The 19,163-nt window shown below is 49.8% G+C and overlaps 7 protein-coding genes across 7 annotated transcripts; 5 read left to right on the forward strand and 2 right to left on the reverse strand.

Annotated features, from left to right (window-relative positions):
* Window positions 1–48: 48 nt before the first annotated feature.
* Window positions 49–846, reverse strand: J7337_001153 (uncharacterized protein; the record flags this gene model as incomplete). Its single annotated transcript, XM_044818897.1, has 3 exons — window positions 49–421; window positions 472–637; window positions 687–846. 3 exons carry the CDS (start codon window positions 844–846, stop codon window positions 49–51), a joined length of 699 nt encoding a protein of 232 aa, XP_044686599.1.
* A 381-nt stretch (window positions 847–1,227) lies between these two features.
* ATG11 (oligomeric, coiled-coil, peripheral membrane protein) lies at window positions 1,228–5,538 on the forward strand (the record flags this gene model as incomplete). Its single annotated transcript, XM_044818898.1, has 2 exons — window positions 1,228–1,295; window positions 1,347–5,538. 2 exons carry the CDS (start codon window positions 1,228–1,230, stop codon window positions 5,536–5,538), a joined length of 4,260 nt encoding a protein of 1,419 aa, XP_044686600.1.
* Window positions 5,539–6,428: 890 nt separating this feature from the next.
* Window positions 6,429–7,604, reverse strand: J7337_001155 (uncharacterized protein; the record flags this gene model as incomplete). The annotated part of the gene is made up of 2 exons (XM_044818899.1): window positions 6,429–7,162; window positions 7,502–7,604. The coding sequence occupies 2 exons, from the start codon at window positions 7,602–7,604 to the stop codon at window positions 6,429–6,431; spliced, it is 837 nt and encodes a 278-aa protein (XP_044686601.1).
* A 496-nt stretch (window positions 7,605–8,100) lies between these two features.
* Window positions 8,101–9,096, forward strand: J7337_001156 (uncharacterized protein; the record flags this gene model as incomplete). Its single annotated transcript, XM_044818900.1, has 1 exon — window positions 8,101–9,096. The coding sequence occupies one exon, from the start codon at window positions 8,101–8,103 to the stop codon at window positions 9,094–9,096; it is 996 nt and encodes a 331-aa protein (XP_044686602.1).
* A 983-nt stretch (window positions 9,097–10,079) lies between these two features.
* J7337_001157 (uncharacterized protein) lies at window positions 10,080–11,945 on the forward strand (the record flags this gene model as incomplete). The annotated part of the gene is made up of 1 exon (XM_044818901.1): window positions 10,080–11,945. One exon carries the CDS (start codon window positions 10,080–10,082, stop codon window positions 11,943–11,945), a length of 1,866 nt encoding a protein of 621 aa, XP_044686603.1.
* Window positions 11,946–12,954: 1,009 nt separating this feature from the next.
* J7337_001158 (uncharacterized protein) lies at window positions 12,955–14,364 on the forward strand (the record flags this gene model as incomplete). The annotated part of the gene is made up of 2 exons (XM_044818902.1): window positions 12,955–13,515; window positions 13,561–14,364. The coding sequence occupies 2 exons, from the start codon at window positions 12,955–12,957 to the stop codon at window positions 14,362–14,364; spliced, it is 1,365 nt and encodes a 454-aa protein (XP_044686604.1).
* A 3,703-nt stretch (window positions 14,365–18,067) lies between these two features.
* Window positions 18,068–18,983, forward strand: J7337_001159 (uncharacterized protein; the record flags this gene model as incomplete). The annotated part of the gene is made up of 2 exons (XM_044818903.1): window positions 18,068–18,895; window positions 18,942–18,983. The coding sequence occupies 2 exons, from the start codon at window positions 18,068–18,070 to the stop codon at window positions 18,981–18,983; spliced, it is 870 nt and encodes a 289-aa protein (XP_044686605.1).
* Window positions 18,984–19,163: the final 180 nt, after the last annotated feature.

Genomic DNA, 19,163 nt, shown 5'->3' on the forward strand with positions numbered 1-19,163 from the left:
AGCAGTGAGCTTTTTGAGCCTGTATAGAGTTGATTTTCTGTATTATCATCATTCCTCCTCCTCGGGATCAAGTACAACATCTTGTAGTTCGTCATCATGCACCCAATCAATGCCACTGCCAACTATTATACCGCTAGCTACGCCCTTCATCACTCTCCATCTCTGTTTGCTTGCCTTGACGTCCGCCTCGAGTTCCTCCTGCTCTTGCATCATCTTTGAGTTCGGAGGCACTCTCTTCTTCAGCTTGACTTGTTCTGCTAACTCAAGCATCTCAGCCGCCAAAGTGACGTTCTCTCGAGTCTTGCGCAGCGTATTACTCTGTACATTTGTCAACACGCTTAGCACCTTGTTCGTTTCAGCGGCCTGTGTGGCAACTGATATAGAGGTATTGTCTCTATGCTCAATGTAGGGCAAGAGTTCACTGGCAAATGTTAGTTGATAGCGCATACGCGTGCGAACAGATAAACGGACCGTTCAATAAGAGCTGCTTCTGGGCCGCCATGAACGGCTCTGAGAATTGGGTTCGCTGTCATAACAGCCTCTGTTACTTCATTTCTCAGGATATACTGCGCTCTCGACTCCATCAGTTCTGATTGGGCTTTCTCTGTTTCTTCGGCTGTAAATGATGGAGTTTCATCTAAGAACCGTCAGCATACACTGTGAGCTTGTCTCTGAGAGAAACAGACCTGGCCGATGTGACTTCTGCGCGTTTATGATTGCGATTTCAAGCCGAAGCTCTTGTATTCGATCATATAGTTTGAGGATCTTGGCTTCATCTTCTGAAATTGGAAGATGGGACATTTCTTCATGCCCGTCCAACATCGGGACGTCATTTGAGTCTGCCATAGTGATTCTATGATTCGATATAGCTTTTCTACTAGAGTTCCTGTTGTGTCATGCCTTTTACCGCACAACGCGTTGACCTTGGCGACAAGCTTAGGTTGTTACTGACTGTGGCTGAAGCTGTGGCTAGGTGGATGTGGCGTTCCCGCCAATGAAATACTGCTCGTCACAAGGCACTGGTCACGGCGTCACGCTAAGACCAGGCTCTCATGGCCCATGGATAATCGGTGGATCTTTCGTCACGCGAAGATATTGCTATAACTCGTTCAACACCAGGTGGTCGTTATAGCTCTGGTGATCAGAAACCATATCTCTACTGAAGTGCCCCCTTCTTTCCCGTCGGTCGCGCATTGCGGCAGTTTTCCCAACAGGAGATGTCTCGGGATGGCTCTCCAGGTGTTGATAGCCCATACGGGCCTGCGGCTGGAGGTCGATACCGCACAGTTCTCCATGTAAGCCTTGTCAAGATAACAGTAAGATGTTGGCAACTAACTCAGCTGTAGCCTCGATGATCTTAAGGCCTGTGTCTCCAGGAAAACCTCAATTCCACCACAGCATATTGTCGCCTTGACCCCTCAAGGCCGTACCGTCAAATCCACAAGCCTACATACAGAGGTTGGTTACTCAGTACGAGATAAGCCTTTTCTGACCATACCCCAGAAAGAGATATTCATATACGATATCCGAATAAGTTCTCCAGGAAATGCGAACCTCATCATTCCAGTCCCGGCTCCGAAGCGGTACGTCATCCCGAATGCGCCGAACACGATCGATGATGTACAGTCCATATCATCATGGCAAGAGCTATTCAAGGAGCGTCGAAATTGGGCGATGCACCTGGTTGAGGACTGCGGGCAAATGAACACGACAACTGTTGCGCTGTACGACGAGATAGATGTTATCATCAGATGCTTGGATGCGGCTGTTGCAAATCTCGAAATCAGCATCAAGACCATAGAGCCCAAATACAACGACCTTAAGAAATGGGTAACGCCTGCACTGGAAGAGCACGGGACTCTGGTTGAAAACTGGGAGCAATATCTTTATCTCGCCAGAAATACCCCAATCTCCCCTTTGATGGTCAAGTTTATGACTCGACAAGAGACCAACAAGTCGAACCCAACTTTGGAAGACCTCATCGAACTTGATACCGCAAAGAAGGCGGGAAAACTTGCCCCGACAGCTCATCGAAGGTTCAGCGACAAGGCCAATCAACTCAACAGCACGGCGTCTCAGATGTATAGAAGCTTGGAATCACTGATTGCCGACTTCGAGAAGCTCATGAGCCGATCTTCTCTTGGCCACAGCACAGCTTCCGCACAAGTCCTTGAAGATATCGAGGCAGTAGTGAAGCAGATGGACTCAGACTACCGGGCGGCACTTGGATATGGCAATACGCAACGAGATGTAGCGCAGGCTTCCAAGACGGCCTCAGTGCACACCGAACACTTGGTACCGACGCTAAAAAGGCGAGTCAAAGAGATGGATGAGCTACTTCACTATGCAACAGACGCGCGGAATTCTATTGCTTTGGATTCAGCGAAATTCATGCGTTACGTTACGGAAATAACATCTCTTCATAACAACGTCAAAAGTCAAATTAACATATTGAATCAGTCAGTAGATGACATGACGACATTTGATTATCTTCGTCTCATCCACCAGCTGCCTTATATGTACGCAGCCTTCGTCTCAGAAGCAGTTCGGCGGCGCGAATGGGTTGACAAAGTCAAGACGGACTCGTCTACTCTAGCGAACGAGATGGCATTGTTTCAGGATGAAGAGTCAAAGCGACGGCGTAAATGGCAAAAAATGATTGGCAGCATGTATGGTCCAGATCTGGACACCAATGTCATGGGCCTGGAGGTCAATTTGCTTGGGGAAGACAAACCATGGCCAGCCTTGACCAAAGACGACTTAACAGATTTCGTGCAGTTGTTGCAAGAGCAGCCTGTCGATCAGAGTGTATTGGATGATGTGTTGAAGCTTGTACAAGAGCTTGACAATCCAACAAAGCAGCAATCCAAACGACTCAAGGCATTCAAGAACGGAAGTATTCATGAAGTGGCCCTTGGCAGGAGTGGCCTCATGATTCGAGGCGATGACGATCTACTACAGTCACTCCAGGAGGACAAAGGTAAATTAGAAAACAAATTGAAGACGGCCGAAAGCCGAGTCCGCCGTCTAGAGGATTTGCTTCATCGACAGAGCCAAGCCAGTCGTCCTGGGAATCTATTCCAGCCTCAGGGTCCCCAGCAGCGCGAGAGAGGCAACTCTGGGTCATCTATCAGATCGAGCCGTTTTGATGACCGTAGACGCTCTTCGGACGGCATCGACCCCTTGATGCGACGTATCACTCAGCTAGAAAACGAACTGCGAGAAGAGAAACAGCGGTCTAGTCGACTCCAGCAAGAACTCACGGTGCAATCGGCTCATCATGAGAACATCAAAGGTCAGCACGAAGACTTGAAAGGCCAGCATGAAGACTTGAAAGGTCAGATTGCGGAAGTTAACACTACCAAACAAGATCTACTCGAGAATATGGAGGCCCTCGAACGCGAATTCGTCGAAGAGCGCAAGAATCTAGAGAACGAAATCAAGACTCTCAGAGCACGATTGGAGGACACTGAAGACGAAATCGAACAGTTCGACGAATCTAGGCAGCACGAGAAAGCCGGATATGTTGTACGAGTGGAGGAGCTAGAGGCCGAGTTGGAGCAAATCAACAAGCAGCGACAAGATGATGCCCTCAAAGCGCAAGGGCAAGTCGAGTTCCTTCGCAAGGAAACCCGAATTCAAAGAGAACAGCAAGAGGCCCTTGAACAACAGGTTCAGTCTGCACAAGAGGAGACTCAGGACGTCTCGAGAAAATTGAGTGTTGCTGAAGAGACTTTAGGTGATCATTGGCAGACCCTAAGAAGACTATTTGCTGAGCTGCTGCCTGAGGCCGCTGCCCCAGACAACTTTGTAGATCTTTCGGATTTGCTACTCACGCAAGCCGGAACTCTCGTTGAAAAGTCCCGAAACTTGGAAGCAGATATTGGTATACTAAAAACCAAGGTTGAACACTTTACGACAACCATTGCGGAACTCCGAGAACAGCTTGCCGAGAAGGATACTAAATTATCTGAAGGCGACCTGAAAGCGGTCCATATGGGTGAGAAATTGGCTGAGGAGAAAGCAAAGGTGATCGCACTTGAACAAGAGCTCGCAGATGGTAGAGAGCAACTTACTGAGTTGCGTGCCAAGCTCAGTGATGGCGAAAGTGGGCCCGAAGCTCTGCAGACAAGGCTAGAAGAAGAGGAGAAAAGGGTCATGGCTTTGACCGAAGAAGTGGCCTCCAAACAGTCCCACGTCGGCAGTCTGGAGGAAGAGCTTCGCATGTCCCAAGAGAAAGCGGAGTCCCTCCAGGGCAAGATGTCTCACTTAAACAGCCAGTATGAGCACCGAGACGAGAAGACGAAGGATCTTACACAGCGCCTCTATTCTCAAAACGATCGTATGTGCCGCCTATTAGAGCGCGTAGGATTTGCCGTTACCAGGAAAGATGGAGATATGACCGTTACTAAGATTCCACGATCCGAAAGAAATGCTCAGAATCCCAACGAGTCCTCTGACCCTGGTTCGTCCCTACGCAAGTCAGGAACTCTAAGTCGTGTCTTGGGTGATAGCGCTGATCTCGAACTTCTATACTGGCTTAACAACTCAGACTTGCAGGCCGAGAATGAGAAATATGAAGCTTTCATGAACAAGTTTGGCAACTTTGACATGGAGCTTTTCTCCGAGACTGTTTATCGCAGGATCAAAGAAGTAGAGCACATGGCTCGCAAGTGGCAGAGGGAAGCCCGGTCCTACAGGGAGAAGACACACCTTTTACAAAAGGATTCACACGACAAAATTGCGTTCAAGCACTTTAAGGAGGGCGATCTGGCCTTGTTTCTCCCTACACGCAATCAGCAAGCTGGTGCGTGGGCCGCTTTCAATGTGGGTTTCCCTCATTACTTCCTGCGCGAGCAAGATGCCCACCGCCTGCGTCACCGAGAATGGCTTGTTGCCCGTATCTCGCGGATCCAAGAGCGTGTCGTCGACCTTTCAAAGAGTCTCCAGCCGAGCAGCGAGACAGATTCGATCAACGATGAGGAGAACGATAACCCCTTCCAGCTGTCGGATGGTTTGCGCTGGTATCTGATCGATGCTTTCGAAGACAAACCCGGCGCCCCTTCGACGCCTGGAATGGGCAAGTCAACTGTTGCGGCTAATACCGTGGAAGCAACAGCCAACATTCACACTCATGCTACGGGTGGAAAGGGTAAGAGTCGGGATAGCGTCACTAGTATTGAAGGTATTAACAAGACTTTATCCAAGAGTCTTGAGAGCAGGCGTAGCAGTACGGGCTCCAAGAAAGCCCTGCCGTTTCAGCTTGGGGGCACGGCTTTGTCGAAGAATAGTGCTTTGGCTAGCGAGACCAACTCACTCCGGGCGCATCCCACCGACACACCATCCGGCACAAGCCCTACGCACGGGGGGCTTCTCACGGCAGCCAATGCGAGCCTAACACAGAAAGCTTTGGCAGAAAGGCAAAAGAGCGAGCAAACGGAGAGTCCGAGCAAGTCTCCTTCTGGCGAGTCATCAAACCAAGGCGGCAGCGCCAAAGCGGACGAGGTACGAAACGTCGACACCCTTCTTGGACCATAATGATGGGTTGCTGACGGCCAGTTAGCAGCCTTGGAAAGCTGTGCAACGGGAGGATTCGGCTGAGAGTCCGACGAAAAAGTCTGTTGTTTGGGATTCTCTGTGGAGTGTTGACTATAATTATGAGAGTGCAGGTAGAAAGTAGTTGAAGTTTGGTGGCTCGTGTATGTGCTCGTACAGGGCCAATTCTTCTTGCGTTTACGAAGTTTTTACTCTGGGAAACGATGGGTGTTATTCACTTTGTTGGGCGCATGAGCAGTATGTGGAAAGCAAGGGAATAGAGTTCAGGAGCCTTTCGGATGGACAGCTAGGATGGGAAATGGAGATTTGTTTACGGTTTACAGGGTGAGACGCAAAGGGAAAGGCCATGATTCCCTTTTGTGCTATGTTTCAATTCACTCACTGCATTAGACACTCACGCCTCTGTCACATAAGGTTCACGTTATATTTAGAGTTGTCAGAAGGTGTTTGGGGGAGGCAAGAAAACTTCTAATTCATATACCAAATGGCAAAGAGATACAGGTGAAGACTACCTAGGTAGTCAACCTTTGGATTAGTTCTTTTTTTCTTCTTGGCATTAATCCCTGGTAAGAATTTTTCTTGTATTCAGGAGGCTATATATCATCTTGCTTTATCAAACTATCTGCACAAAAGCAACTACCCACCTAACTAAGGTCTGTTTAACTGATCAAACCAAATAGAGCAGGTGGTTTTCGCGAGAATTCTGGGATCTTGGCAGAGGTATCTGGCGCCTATGGTTAGGCGTCAAGGCCTGATAGGAGGAAGCAATGAGATTGGGACAGTGTATACGAGACATATACGAGAAATAATCATCGGGAGTCTTGGCCGGGAGGTCACCGTCTTGGATGGAAAAGATGGAATCTCCTGGACCATTACGGCTCCGTCTCTGAGTCATACTGCACGGCAAAATGGATCTGGCCGCCGGGCTGCAGACACTTCTTCAACCAATAGATATATGTTGGGAATCCCACGAGTTCTTCGTCAGGATCATCATCGCTTTCGTCGCTGTCTTCTGAGTGACTTTTGACGACAGTACTTGGGACATACTCCTGGCTCTCGAGGGTTTTAACCCAAAAGTCCTTGCCCAACTTACAGTATTGCTGTCGTACCGGAAGGCCAAGAACAACGAGTGTCTTGAGTTTCAAATGCATTCCCATCTGAACACAAAAGGTCTTGAGTGCCACGTTTGGACCATCGTTCCAGGGTCCTGAAAGATCAAGACAAAGGCTCTCGAGGCCAGTCATCAAAGACCAGTCCAGCTTAAGAAGAGCTAGACGATCCGCTTCCCGTTTGCTAAACAAGACGTGATGGAATGCAATGTGTATGTCAGCATCCATATTATGGGGGACTTGAGAGATAAGATACTCATGTACTTTCATGTCTTCGAGTTCTTCATCCTCTAATACCCATGGAGAAGTTAGAATCATGACGTGACCTCGTCGTTGGCACGCGAGACGATCGTCGTTTGCATGCAGCTTCTTAACGTAGGCATTACGGTTAGGGCCGTCAACTCCACCATAGGTATCGATAGCGAAGGGAATATCATCCATGATATTACCGGTGAGGACAAGGAGGCCCCCGGCCTCACGGCGAAACGCTCCGAGATCTAGATTCCCGTTGTTGTGTCGACTCTAGAGGGCTCGCATTGCCTCAACAAGATCGGGGTTGAGATATCTATCGTAAACATGAAATTGATGTAGCAGTCGATATTTTTTGAGAGCTTGCTTCCAGCTCAATTTTTCGGATGTCAAAAAGTCGATCTCGCCGTCGACAACAAGTGTCTTGTAGATACATTTGTGTCGGAGGGGGATACTTTCGATCTGCCCCTCTCCAAACACCCCATCGCGATCCAGCGGACCTCGAGTGTAGATGACGGTATATTAGCCACCGGAGTTGTCACCGCAGACACATAGACCCTCGGTGAGTAAATGGATCTAGCACTTACTCTTTTGGATGGTCTCGGTGAGGATTTTCATGATAATCTCGTTAGGGAGTGTAGGTAACTTTGGTGCGCTGGGGGCTTCCTGAGTGTTAGTGAGAGGACTCATGATTGCGTTTGTAGGATGATTCGTTGATCCAGGAGTTCAAGAATTGCAAGTTTACTCCGAGGGAGAGATTGATGATGTTGTCAAGAAAGGTTAGAGTTTGGAACTGGGAAGAGAAACCGGCAAGGTGCCTATGTGATAGATACATGACTGCTCACATGTTCATGGAGTTGTGCCGGTGTCATTGACTATATACGATGTGTGCCATTGCCACTGGGATCGAAGGAGGGAGACTGTTCGCCCGCTCAGCCCAGGCCAGATACCTTATAAATCAGTCTGTCGCGTCAAGCACCTGAAGGGTGTAAGTGAGGTTGTCGTAAATGCCAGCTTCTGATTGGTGTTCGTAATGTCGATCTTATCTGCTAGGGTCGTGATTGGAGATAAGGTATATATATATGCATACCATTAAGTTAAAACCTCCGAATTGTAAGTCTGTTCAACAAGTAAGTTCTTCCCATGCTCAACGCATAAGTTTAACCGCCTTCATCAGTCGGCAGTCATGTCTTTAGAGATGCACCAAGGCTTGCAGCGCTCATTACCTCCCGAACTACTCTATAATGTCATAGAGGCTGTCTTGCCTTCAAATCCACTGGCATTAATCCCAGCGTCACATACTTCAACCAAGACTTTACTTTCTCTGACATTGGTTTCGCGCGATACATACAAGTTGGCTATTCGGCTGCTTCGAGAGCGATGCCTCTATATTGACACTAGTCGACGCCTTGCGCAGCTGTTGCTCTGTCTTCCTCACTCTGTACCAACCCTCCCGCCTATACTACCACTGCGGAATATCACATCGCTCTATCTAGCCCCATTCAAGGACAAATTGGACGACCAACCCACAGCAGCTTGGGTGCGGGAACTATTCTGCGAAGTATGCGGTACACTGCGAAGGCTGATTGTCCACATGCCATTCCAGAGTTTGGACCCACTGGATGATCACTTGAATGTCAGGAGGACTCTTCGCGAGGGTTTCGAACGGCTTGATAAACTAGAGGAATTTGTCTGTCTTGGCGATTACCCGGCACTGAGCCTCCAAGATGCTCCGACCGACGTCTGGGGTCTGTGGCCGGATCTCAAACGCCTTACAATATTTGGGGCACCACTGGATAATCATTGGCTGTGGTGGTACATCGCGACGCAGCAGAAGATTGAGCATGTCATCCTCGCTCGACCAGTGAATGTCGAGGCAGCCAACATCAAGGAGGAGTATTTTCACAAATTACCACGAGATGACATACGTTTAGACCGGGATATCAAAATCACCCTTTTAGACGCGGCCTTTGTGTGGAGGGGCGTCAAAACATCGCGTTGGAAGGAATTCGATCCGAAGGAACGGATGACAGTTGAGCTGTATGATGTGCCAACATCGTTCTATGGCGATGAGACGCCCAGGGAGCTTGTGACTACATGGGTGAGGCGGGGTGCCTTGGACGGGAGTTTGTGGGACTGGGAGGGTAAAATTGTTAACGAGACTGCAACCGACGCTGCATGATGGATTTGTTCTTCAATACCCCATGTTTCCATTATCAATCACATTGATGTTATAATAAGTCTTAGTTTCCGTTCATTCTCATGCTTATCACTTAGCCTTCATCTTGTATGGACTGACCGTCATAATTGTACCACTTGAGCGGATGAATACATGACAAATTGAAAATCAATCAGAGAAACCGTAGTCAAGTTCGGCAGATTATTAAAATCGAACTCAAGATCAAGTTTATTATTCAGCTGAAAACAAAACCCCGCAAAGTCCAACGGATGCATCGGAAACGCAGCTCAAACATCCATCACTTCCATGGGAGGGGAGGGCTCCCGGGTAGCTTATACAGCCTGAAGGTATTGGTGGTCAGCAGCCCACAAGATTAGGGGTTAAGAGCCAAATCCCACTGAAAGCTGTCCCCAATGCCCTGCCTGCCCTGCCTCTCCCCAGGCGGGGTTATGGGCATGTTCAGGGGGGTGCCTACCCTGTTCACCTGCCCGAATGGGGTAGAAATTTTTAAGGTGGAGCATGCTCCGGCTTCGCTTTCTTCTAGAAAACCCGCCATCGAACGCCAAAAATCCCCGTATTTCCCCCGGCGGTTGAGTCTGCGGTTAGCGGATGTGGATTGTTTCTCCATAAGCTTTTCTACAAACGCTCAAGAGAACAGACCATCTTGGTTTCTGTTACATACTCACTCTCCGTGCGCTCTTTCGAAGTCTCGCGATCCGAAAAACCTCCAGATTTTGTTCCTCCACTGTCATGTCGCCCTGCGGCAAAAACATACACGCTACCACCGAGAGCTAATAAATTCCCGACCAAGAAATTGAAAAGCTTCTATCGCGAAATCGCCGTCCACACAAAGACATGCTCGCAAGCCACACCCTGTTGTGACCGTTTGACCGTTTGACCGTTTAATCTGTCCGACACGAGCGTTCCTCTCTCCCCCGGACTCTCAATCCCGACCCTTCCGAACCCTTTGTCAGCCACTGTTGAAAATGCCCGAGAAGTCGGCCTCAGTAGTGTCCTACGCTGCTGGTGCCTCTCTCGCTGCCGCAGCGCTCATATATGTTTTCGCACCAAACTTCTCCATCGACCACGACGCCACGAGCTCCAAGAAAAAGTCTATAGTCGGTTTGAGAAACCAAGCCAATGACTGCTTTATCAACTCGGTCCTCCAAGCCCTTGCCGGCTTAGGAGAGTTGCGCATATATCTGATTCGCGAAACGCACCGCCGCCGTATCGAAGACCCGGCAGTATATGCTAGTCTTGTCCAGCCCGAGGGTAAGCACATTGCCCAATGGAAGCTACAGGGTCTGCAAGAAGGACTAGTCACACAAGGACTGAAAGAGATGCTGGATGCGCTTAATGAGCGCCCCATCTACAAGAAGTCCATATCCCCGTTCCAGTTTGTCAAGGTTTTGGAGGCGGCTTTCAAGCAAAGGATCAGCCGCCAACAACAAGATGCGCAAGAGTTTCTCCAAATCGTCGCTGAGCGCCTCAAGGACGAGTATCACTGCGGTCAACGAGCAAGACTACACATGCGGAGGCGGGGCCTGTTTCCTGCGCAAAGTACACCGAGCGTCGAGAACACGCTGGATACCCGAGATAATGGTAAGGACGGCGACGAGTCCTCACCAGAGCAGCAGCCCACTACCAATGGCGACAACGCCTCTGCTATCGAGCCATCCGAGCAAACCGAGATTCCTCAGGACAATGGCCAATTGCCCATAGAAATTGAAGAGGGCTTCCCGATGGAAGGAAAGTATGAGTCGCATCTCGAGTGTCAGACCTGTCGCTACAAGACTAAGCCCAGGGAAGAGACCTTCTGCACTATAACTTTGGCTGTGCCTCAGGTCTCAGGCACGACGTTGAATGCATGCTTTGACGGCATCTTCAAAACCGAGTACATTGACGACTTCAAATGTGAAATGTGTCGATTGGTGCAGACAAAGGCAGATTTAGAGGCCGAGATGGCCAAGTCCACGTCCGAGAGTTTCAGGGCGCAAGCCCAAGAGAGCATCGATAAGCTACAGCATGCCATTGACACAGATCCCGAGAATCCCCCGGATGATGTCGAGCTTGGCGATATTCGCTTCGCTCCGAAGAGGAGGATCGCAAAGACCACTCGAATGTCCATATTTCCCAAGATATTGGCTATTCACCTCTCACGCTCCATCTATGATGTGGGCCAAATGACACAGAAGAACTCGGCCAAGGTGGTCTTCCCCGAACAGCTGCCTCTCGGTGGTTTGATGGATCAAAGGAAATATAAGCTGCTCGGGCTGGTTACTCACCGTGGCGGACACAACAGTGGCCATTACGAAGCATTTCGACGACAGAATGTTGCCGCACCCTTCTCAAACCCGAACACTTTCCAACCATCGGAAGCTTTTAGCAAAACACCGACACCCATTGGCACCCCTATCATGGGAGGAAGACCGACGCACAGCCCGGCAATCTCTACACCGGACCTCCTCTCAGGCTCGTCTGGTGACTCGACGCCTTCTCTAGAATCACTACCGGTTCCGCCTAGGAGTGTCCCTTCAGACCTACGAGGGTCGGTGAGCTTGCCAGCAATTGGCAAACAGAAGGACCCAGAAACCAGCAGTCTTCGTTCTGTGGCCGCCTCTACAAAGTCAGCTCTCTCCAAGCTTACATCTCCCAAGCAAACAAATAGCAGTTCATCACCACCCAAGTCTGTGACATCAAACGTCGCAAAACGATCAAGGAAACGAAAGTCAGCAACAGACAAATGGTGGCGTGTCAACGACGAAAAGGTCAAGGAGGCAAAGACTAGCGAAGTCTTGGGCATGCAGAGGGAGGTGTATCTGCTATTTTACGAGCTCGATAAAGATGCTTAGGATGCTGATGAGGTTTATCCAGTGCGTGAAGATGCAGGACGGTCTGTGATACTCTGATGTGCCAATTCTGTTACGCTTTACTGAGTTGATGGAAGGGGGCTATTTTTCTTTCTCTCCTAACTATTTGCATAGGGTTGGCGTTTCAAGCAAGACAGTTTCGGGATTATCTATACAGTTAGATTCCATGATGCTTTTTAACAGTATTTTTAAAAAATACCTAGCATTGGATACATGGGAGTTGATGAGGAAAGAAGGTCATCATCTATAAGGGAGATAGAGGCTATCATTCTTATCAATGGCAGTGGTGAATACACAATTAACAGATAACAAACATATTTGAGTAGGAGATTGCTTGTTCCTCGTGTTGCATACTGCCCAAGTAGAATTTGCAACCAATATCTGACTATTTCTATTACATCTTAGTTTCTAACCTCCCAATTGTATCTACAATCGTATCCAAAACGATATTGCTTTGATGTCTAGTGGCCAATCACAGTCCTACAGTGAATGAGTCAGCATAATATGCAACAGCTAATAGATTGGGGATGACGACTTTACCAACCTCTCGTTGATCGTGTTCCCTGTTTACACTTCCCTCTATACGTTCTTATCCTTTTTCAAGAGAGCATTCTTATTTGCAAGGCAATCTCTGTTTCGCATAATCAGAGACTCCGAATATTATCCCCTGGGGTTTAACTTGACCTCCAGGCTGCGGGCCTTCGCGACAAGGGAGCAGCATCGTCAATCCTTCGCTTGGGTCCAAAAGCAGCAAAGGACGAATACCTCAACCCATATGGGAGGCCTAATATCCTGAATCAAGATCTTTTCCCTTCCTTCCTTTCTTCCTTCCTTCCTTCCTTCCTTCCACATTAGAATGTTGAGCCAGCGAAGGAATTGTATAATCGTTTCATTGGTTCCTGTTGAGATCAGGCGCTGCCAGACTGCCAGACAAATCTCGTAACTCAGACGCCTCTTCCACCTCTCATATAACATAATCATCTCAGCCGCGATGGTGGTCATTTCTCGACGCACGAGACGTCGCCTACGGTCCATCTTCATTCTTATCCTCATTTCTACCTTTGTCATTTATTCTATTCTTCCTCACGATTCAGCCATCCGCCTGGCCTTTGTCTTCAACATCTCGCGCTTCTTTAATTTTCTGCGTGGCGCAGCAACAAACCGAGACGCTTGGTTGTGGAAACCGCCACGGTATGTCGTAGATCTCAAGAACGAAGTGGGCTACCTCATCAAAACCGGGTACGGAACGCGTCACCGAGTGCCTGAGCAGCTCGCTGCCTTTGAGGCAACAGGGGGTTTCTTAGGAAAAGAAGGGGAGAGTTTCCTAGTTGTAGGAGATTGGACGACAGTGAATCAGACAGATGCAAGGCTGATAGGCGTGACGGTGCACGACGCTATCAAGAGAGTTATGGAGACCAAGATCAGAGGCAAGGTGGATGATTACCCCAGGCTGGTTAAGTACTCCAGTCTCCAGGCAAAGCTCCAAGCAGGAGACGAAGAAGAAGCTCTGAAGATTGGGCAAAGTTATGGCTGGGAACTTGATGCGCTAAAAGTTTGTCTTTTCAACAACTTCTCTCCACACCGCTAACAGAGGCAGTTCATCATGGGCATGGAGATGATATATCATCAGTTGCCAGGCAAAAAGTGGTACATCATCTTAGATGACGACACTTTCTTGATACGACCTTCACTGGAGCTACTTATGGGCCACGTTGACTACCGCAAACCCCAGTATATTGGTAACGCAGTAGGTGATTACAAGGCGCGTTTTGGGCACGGAGGATCTGGAATCCTGATATCCGGAGAGGCGATGCGCCGTTTGTTCGAACACCCGGGCATCGTACAAGAAGCATACGTTGAGTCCATGACCGAGACGTGGGGAGATCGACTGGTGGCGACGACACTCCAGAAGCTAGGCATATACATCGAAGAGTCGTATAATCATCACTTCAATGGTGAACCTCCTTCCATCACGCGCATCTGGGGTGATCGTTTCTGCTCGCCCCTACTCTCCTTCCACGGCTTGCGGAAGCCCGGCGAGATGCGCCATGTCGGAGAGACACTCGCAAAAATAGACAAGCCAGTGTTATGGCACGACGTTTGGCAGTTGTTTGGAGGCTCAGCTATGTCGGCGCTTGAGAGCCGCCCAACAGAGCTAACAGCGGATCATGTGGGCAAGCCGGACGAGCACACCCGCTCATGGGGCGATGTGAGGAGTGCCAATGCTTGTCAGAAGCGATGTGAACAGAGTGGACGACGCTGCTTGGCATGGACATATGAGATGGAGATTGAAAGATGTCACACGAGTCCTTGGCTACTGCTGGGGGCGGACGGCGCTACAGGCAAGGCATCGGGCGTGAACTGGCCTGAAGTGAAGCCATTGCTTAAAGGCTGCAGATAAATGAGGAGACATCATCCTCTGCCAGCAAGTAAGAGAAAACGAGCTCGGGTTGGCTCAGCCTAAGATCCTGCTTTGCTGTCCAAATTCAAACTGCTTCTGAGGACTCGTCATTGGTGTGCATTGTCTGGCAGTACCACGCTATTGCTCGGGGCTTTTCCCCGGCCGAATATGTATCATATCATGTACTGTACCATGCATCATATGCACATTGGACGCCCCCTTTAGCCTCCAATATATGTTCCACTCAGTGAACGGAGTAAGGAAGAAAGCAAGAGAAGCCTCATTGGAACGCCTCCGAGGACTAGCGACCCAAGAGCCGACCGCTATTGTAACTGCCAACCGGTGTGGAGAGAAAAAACTGGACCGTGGATACCGCTACAGCTCCTCTGCACAAGGAGGTAGGGAGGGAGGGGCTAAGGACTGAGCCAGCAAGCAGTGGTCAAGTTTAAGGTCAGCGTTCCAGGAATCCGGGAACTAATGGTAGGCGAGAGAGGGAGCAGGCAGGCGACCAGTAAGGCGAGATAGTGAGATGCGTAGGAAAGAAAAGCCGGTTGGCTAGACACCCTCCCTCAAACCCCCTTGCTTGACGGCCTTCGCTCGCTTGCTTCCCGTCGCCGTCTGTCAACCGGGATGTTTGCTTCTACAGAGAGGAGGGAGGGTTGGTTGGTGGGTGATTGCCATTGCCGTTGCGACTTTGTACCTATAGGTAGAGCACAGTGCAGGAATAGATCAGGTCTGAGGATCCGCTGCACTTGGGTTGGATCCATGTGGGTGGATGGTTCATTAGCGAACCATGGCTTGAAGCTGTGGAGAGGCTCGTCTCGCTTACGTCGGGACCTTACCGTTGGACGTAGGCATCTATATCGTATACGGGTACGGCCAGAAAGCTAAAACATGACCGAACAAACTGACGGTTGAAGACACTCACTCGTCTTGTTGTGTTATGGTGCATGCATGAACGGCGCCTGTTTTGAGGCTTTGGGCTCCCAGTTTGGTAAGTATCTCCTGGAGATGGAACAAGACGAAGTGACACAGAGAGCAGGGGTTTCGAATTTGCTGAAATTGGAAGAGGGGGGGGAGATGATATTGGGTATCTTAAGATTGGGGAGTGTGGACAACGGCAAGATTTGCAATTCACCGTGACCTAGCCCGGCGGGTACCTATTTGTGAGAAACGACCGGCGAAAGGAAATAAAGGGATACTTTTTGTAGGTAAAAATGACGATTGTGACGAAGGGTAATCTTGCAGAGTACGGAGTTGGTCGGAGTAGCTGGGTTCGAAGTTTGATATAATAAGAATTCAACTTTTCAAGTGCAAATCTAAATTGGAACCATGGAGTGGATCACTTAGTAGGTAGACAGGTACGTTGTATGACTCAGCCCAAAGAACAACGAACGAATGGAAACAGAGAAGAGAAAGGCAGAGAGGTAAGGGAGGGACGGCAGTTAGCTTTGGTTCCTTCCACTTGCTGGTTCGGTTCGAGCCAGCGAGCACCGTCTGGTTGGTACCTGACATTAGTGGCTCCTATAGAATGACTTGGAAGGAAAGTCAAGTCTCTTAGGGATGTGTTGTGGGGTCAGTGGCTTGCGGGGATTTGACTTTGACATTTTTGGAGAAGCTCGAAGCTCTCTGCGTTCGATTGAGGATGGATGAGATATGGATACGCAGATCAGTGCAGTGGTTGGCTGCCTATCTATACAAGGAGACAAGAGACAACAAATGGATAATGACAGCTAGGCCCCAGATGACCTACACTGAAGATTGACTATCCAGGTCTAGCCCAAGCGTTAATCTCAGTCGGAACTTTTCAACTTGAGCTCCTCCTGCTCATGCTCATCACAGAGAATAGGGGTGTAGTGAGCGTTGGAGTCTACGACGGGACGAGAACCTTGCACCCGATAGGCCATGAGTGGCACACAATCAAGCCAGTTGCCGCCTTCAACCTTGCATCGAACTCAAGCCAGGATTGCCCAGGCCACACCACATGCAGAGTACGGTACACGGACATAACTCTTGTATATGCGCCTGTGCAGAGGAAGCCTTGAACTCTAATCGATGTTTGCATTTTATTTAATCCTCTGCTAGATTGAAGATACATGGCGGTCCGGAGACAATACAAAATCATGGCTGCCCGTACGGAGTAACAGACAGGTCTTATCCGTCTCTTAAGGTGCTCCGCTATATGCTGGCCAGCCTCATTGAAATGTATTGCATAACAATACATAGGAGTATGTATTATAAACACAGTCAACTAATCCTCGCAGAATCTCTGCCAAGCTAACCTAATCATCCATGCTATACGGATACCTTGTCCGGTATTGCGCCTCATTAACAGGGTTAGGTATTCCACAGAGCTTGGGCACGGTAACAGCTTCTATAGTGCTTCCAGAATTGCTGGATACTAGGGGTTTAGTCAAGCGAGTAAAGGAGAAACGCGAAAAAAGAAATTCTCGTTAGTAGGTAGTAGCCGACTTGAGATGATGAGCATATGTAGGTGATATTTCTGTATCCATGAGATTGAGATTATGGAGTAACCATGTCTGTGTGAAGTTTATATGTACAAGGTAACTAAAGCTTTGAAGAAGCTTGAGATTGGCCAAGATCTGTCGTTCGACGGGCGATGCGCCGCTAATGCACCTCCAGCAGCTTCCAGCTCCAAAGAGGCTCTAGCTGGAGCTACTATTATTCCGTTCAGCTGCTTGCTCGATTGATGCGTTATGCTAGGAACTGAAATGGAAATCATACAACCATCAACTCCAATTTTGCAAACTTTGAAGATCGACTGTTTGTTTGTTCGCACCCGTCCTTGAGCGCCTCATCAAACAGCCTCCTCAATAAGCGAGGCACCTCTCCTTTGTATTTGTTTCTGCCTCCGCCAACTGCTCTGCTGGGCAAATACCTCGCCTCCATTTCGTTTGCATACCCGTCCGTCTGTTGCATAAGTTCTACAAGTAGAGTGAAGCAGGTCGCTCACTGGACCATCTTCGCGCGGCGCTTGTTTGTCGAGTATCGATCATCCCGTATGGGCATCGGCCTACAAAGCCCGGCCCGTCTCCACTAGAACTTTTCAATTTACTGGGACCCGGCGGCCAACACCAACACCACCACCACGGTCACCACTCCCACCACTACCACTACCACGCGGCAACCGGGCAGGGGGCGATCCAGTTATTCTGTTGTATAGTATTGTACAGTACAGTACAGTACAGTATACCTAGTATCTTCGATGCTTGACGACAACGACGAAGGGACAGGACGTGCCAACTCTATTTCCCGTTTGCCCCCGATCTTGGAGCTCAGCCTCTGAGCCTCGCTTCCGATCCCGCCTCTTGGACCCCTGGGTCTTGCGATCTTCCTCTTCGCTGTGCTCTTGTTGCTGCTGCTGCTGCTGCTGCTGCTGCTCCTCCTCCAGCGCGTCACCTGTCGATGGTCTTGGCCCTGTCCATCATCGCGACTCTTGCTTTACTCTCAGTGGCAGTTGCATCGCCGTCGTATCGTGTCGCGACCCCTGGTCCTGGGTTCTGCCCCTCTTACACGCCTTTGCTCCCCCTGCCACGCCCTGGCTTTGGCTCCTCTTGATCTTCCTTGCCCAGCGCCAGCACTTCGACTTCCTCCGTGACCCAGGGTCGCGTCCCCCTGGTCGCTTGACCTTCTTCCTGACTTTGCTTTGAGGCTCCATAAAAATTTCTAATTAAAAAACAACATGGCTCAAGAAGACCATGGGCAGAGTCACGGTGACTCTCCCAATAATCCTACAATTTCTGCCCCGACATCGAAGTCTCCTTCTCTAGCTCCCATAGTTACATCTGTCACCGCTCCTCCAGCTTCCAACACGACTGCTGGACCTCTCAACACCGCTGCTGCCGAGACGACACTACCACCCATCACCGAACTTGCTTCAGTGCCGTTCACGGCTGCGGACCGCCCGACCGCCTCGACGACCGCTCCAGTTCCCACCTCTACACTCGCCGCATCCTCCGAATCCGATCCTTTCGCCGTCTCTTCTTCCGTGCCGTCACCCACGCCAGCCTCGGCTCCTGCTGCCTCTGCCGCTCCGCCCGCGGTTCCTCAGCAGAACGGCGACAGCAGGGCCCCCGAGGCTGCTTCGACACACACGCCAAACTCAGAAATGTCCAACCAGCACCCAGGGCTTCCTCATGGTCAGCATGTGAGCTATCCGGGCTCCTCGATGCCTTATGCGTCCTCGGCAGCCCAATCAGCCGCCCAATCAGCCGCCCAATATACCCCTTATCCTGTAGTCACGAGTCAAGCAACGGAACCATACAGACCGAGTCCTATGCCCGTCAGTATGCCGCTGCCTAGTATGAGAACAATCGAAAACCCACATGGACCTCCGGTATCTAATCCGCAGGGCATGCCGATGAACATGCATATGGCGCCCACGTCAGGCGGCGTGTCATTCTATAGCCACCAAGGCATGCCGATGGCAAGCTACGGTCTTCCCGATTCCATGGCTCGATATGCTATTCCTCACGATCCGCGGCTTCTGGGTCACAGGGGACCGAAGAAGGTGTGTATTGAAGCTTGGTTAGGGGTCTCGTTCCAACAGTCCATAGCTAGCCAAGGGTTTGGAGATAGAAGCTGACTTTGAACTGTAGGAAATTAAACGTCGGACAAAAACAGGCTGTCTGACTTGCAGAAAACGCCGGATAAAGGTGAGCTATGATTTCATACTTATCTCCCCTTGTGCAGCTCGTGACCTTGAAACACGAGATGGGACGCGACGAATCAAGAAGATGACTCGGGAAGAAGGCGGGCTTCAGATACGTGTCGCAGGT

Source organism: Fusarium musae, chromosome 1 (assembly GCF_019915245.1).
Source record: "Fusarium musae strain F31 chromosome 1, whole genome shotgun sequence".
Lineage (NCBI taxonomy): Eukaryota > Fungi > Ascomycota > Sordariomycetes > Hypocreales > Nectriaceae > Fusarium > Fusarium musae.